At 43.5% G+C, this 2,292-nt stretch overlaps 1 protein-coding gene across 1 annotated transcript; it reads left to right on the plus strand.

Moving 5' to 3' along the window:
- The first annotated feature begins 531 nt into the window (after positions 1-531).
- LOC138883451 (uncharacterized) lies at positions 532-1,695 on the plus strand. Its single transcript, XM_070164139.1, has 2 exons — positions 532-922; positions 1,667-1,695. The coding sequence occupies exons 1-2, from the start codon at positions 532-534 to the stop codon at positions 1,693-1,695; spliced, it is 420 nt and encodes a 139-aa protein (XP_070020240.1).
- The last annotated feature ends 597 nt before the right edge of the window (positions 1,696-2,292 follow it).

A 2,292-nucleotide genomic window follows, 5' to 3' on the forward strand; every position in this document is an offset into this window, starting at 1 on the left:
CTGGCTCGAGTTTATATCCACGAGATTATCAGGCTTCATGGCGCGCCGGTATCTATCATCTCTAACCGGGGTACACAGTTTACATCGCAGTCCTAGAGGGCCATACAATATGAGTTAGGTACTCGGGTTTAGTTAAGAACAACATTTCACCCTCAGATGGACGGACAGTCCGAGTGCACTATTTAGATACTGGAGGATATGCTTCGTGCTTGTTTGATGAAGTTTGGGGCTTTTTGGGATCAGTTCTTGCCACTTGCGGAGTTTTCCCACACTAATAGTTATCCGTTAAGCATTCAGATGGCACAATATGAGGCTTAGTATTGTAGACAGTGTCGGTCTCCCATGGATTGGTATGAGCGGGGCGAGGCTAGGCCATTGGGTATAGACTTGGTTCAGGATGCTTTGGAGAAGGTTAAGGTGATTCAGGATCGACTTCGCACAGCCCAGTCCAGACAGAAGAGTTATGCGGATCGGAAGGTTTGCGATGTTGCATTCATGGTTGGAGAGCGGGTCTTGCTCTAGGTTTCGCCCATGAAGGGGGTTATGAGGTTTGGGAAGAAGGACAAGCTGAGCCCCAAGTTTATTGACCCATTAGAGGTGTTGCGGCGAGTTGGGGAGGTTGCTTCTGAGCTTGCCTTGTCCCCCAGTCCAGCAGGAGTTCATCCAGTATTCCATATGTTTATGCTCCCGAAGTATCATGGTGATCTGTCTCATGTGTTAGATTTCATCTCAGTCGAATTGGACAAAGATTTATCTTATGTTGAGGAGTCGGTGGCTATTTTTGATAGGCAAGTTCGAAAGCTGAGGTCAAAGAACATTGCTTCAGTGAAGGTTCAGTGGAGGGGTCAACCAATCAAGGAGGTGACATGGGAGACCAAGGATGATATGCGCAGCCATGATCCTCATCTTTTCACCACTTCAGGTATGTCTCTATGCTCGTTCGAGGACGAACGATTGTTTTAAAAAGGGGAGGATATAACGACCCGGCCGGTTGTTTTGAGAGTATTAGCCTCGATCCCCTATTTACTGGTTTTCCCATATCATTTTATGCTTATGTGACTTAACGGAAGGTTTTGTTTTTGGTTTCGGAGTGGTTTGGGACACCTAGTCCCTAAAATGGAAACTTAAGTTCTAGAAATTTGACCGTGGTTGGAATTGAGTGAAAACGACTCCAAAATGGAGTTTTATCGGTTCCGTTAGATATGGTGGCTGATTTTAGACTTAGGCACGTGTCCGTATTGTGATTTGGAAGTCCGTGGATGAATTAGGCTTGAAATGGCGAAAGTTGAATTTTTGGGAAGTTTGACTAGGAGTGGACTTTTTGACATCGGGGTTGGATTCCGATTCCGGAAGTTGGAATATGACCATAATGTCAAATATGACTTATGTGCAAAAATTGAAGTCAATCGAATGTGATTTGATATGTTTCGTCATCGGTTTGAGAAGTTTCAAGTTTTAAAGTTCATTAAGTTTGAAATGGAGTGTGATTCGCGTTTTTAGCATTGTTTGATGTGATTTGAAGGCTCGACTAAGTTTGTATGATATTTTAGGACTTGTTGGTATGTTTGGTTGAGGTCTCGAGGTCCTCAGGAGGATTCTGTATGTTTAACGGACTAGAATTGGACTTAGTGTTATAGCTGAAGTATCAGATTTTGCTTGTGTATAGTTTCCTGCATTCGCATAAAGGAAGTTTGAGTGTTGTTGGAATTTGGCCTTCACATCTGTGATGTTCGTCCCTCGATCAAGAAGATCTGAGGTATTATATCTATACGTTCATGATAGGGACCTCGCGTTTGTGTAGAGAAGCTGGTCTGTGGGGTCATCGAGCATTTAGCCTACGTGTTCGCGATGAGTGTCCCACGTTCGCGAATGGTCGGTTGTGTAAGATTTGCATTCGCGAGAGGTCATTCGCATTCGTGAATCTAAAGGATCTACTGCTGGATAAATACCTTTGGCATCCAATCGTCTTGATAGTACGGTAGTAGCATCTAAATGTGCAAATGTCGTAGTAGGAGCAGGGTCGGTCAAATCGTCCGTGGGTACATAAACTACTTAAATAGAGGTTATGGCACCTTCTTTGGTAGAAGTAATTCTTTCTTGTAAAGAACCCATTTCGGTACTCAGGGTGTGTTGATAACCCACATCGGAAGGCATTCTACCCAATAAGGCCAATACTTTGTATACTGCTTGGATGAAACGGAATATATTGTCAATAAAAAGAAGTACGTCTTGTTCATTAACATCTCGGAAATATTCTGCCATATTTAGAGCAGTCAAACCAACTCTCATACG

Source organism: Nicotiana sylvestris, chromosome 12 (assembly GCF_000393655.2).
Source record: "Nicotiana sylvestris chromosome 12, ASM39365v2, whole genome shotgun sequence".
NCBI lineage: Eukaryota > Viridiplantae > Streptophyta > Magnoliopsida > Solanales > Solanaceae > Nicotiana > Nicotiana sylvestris.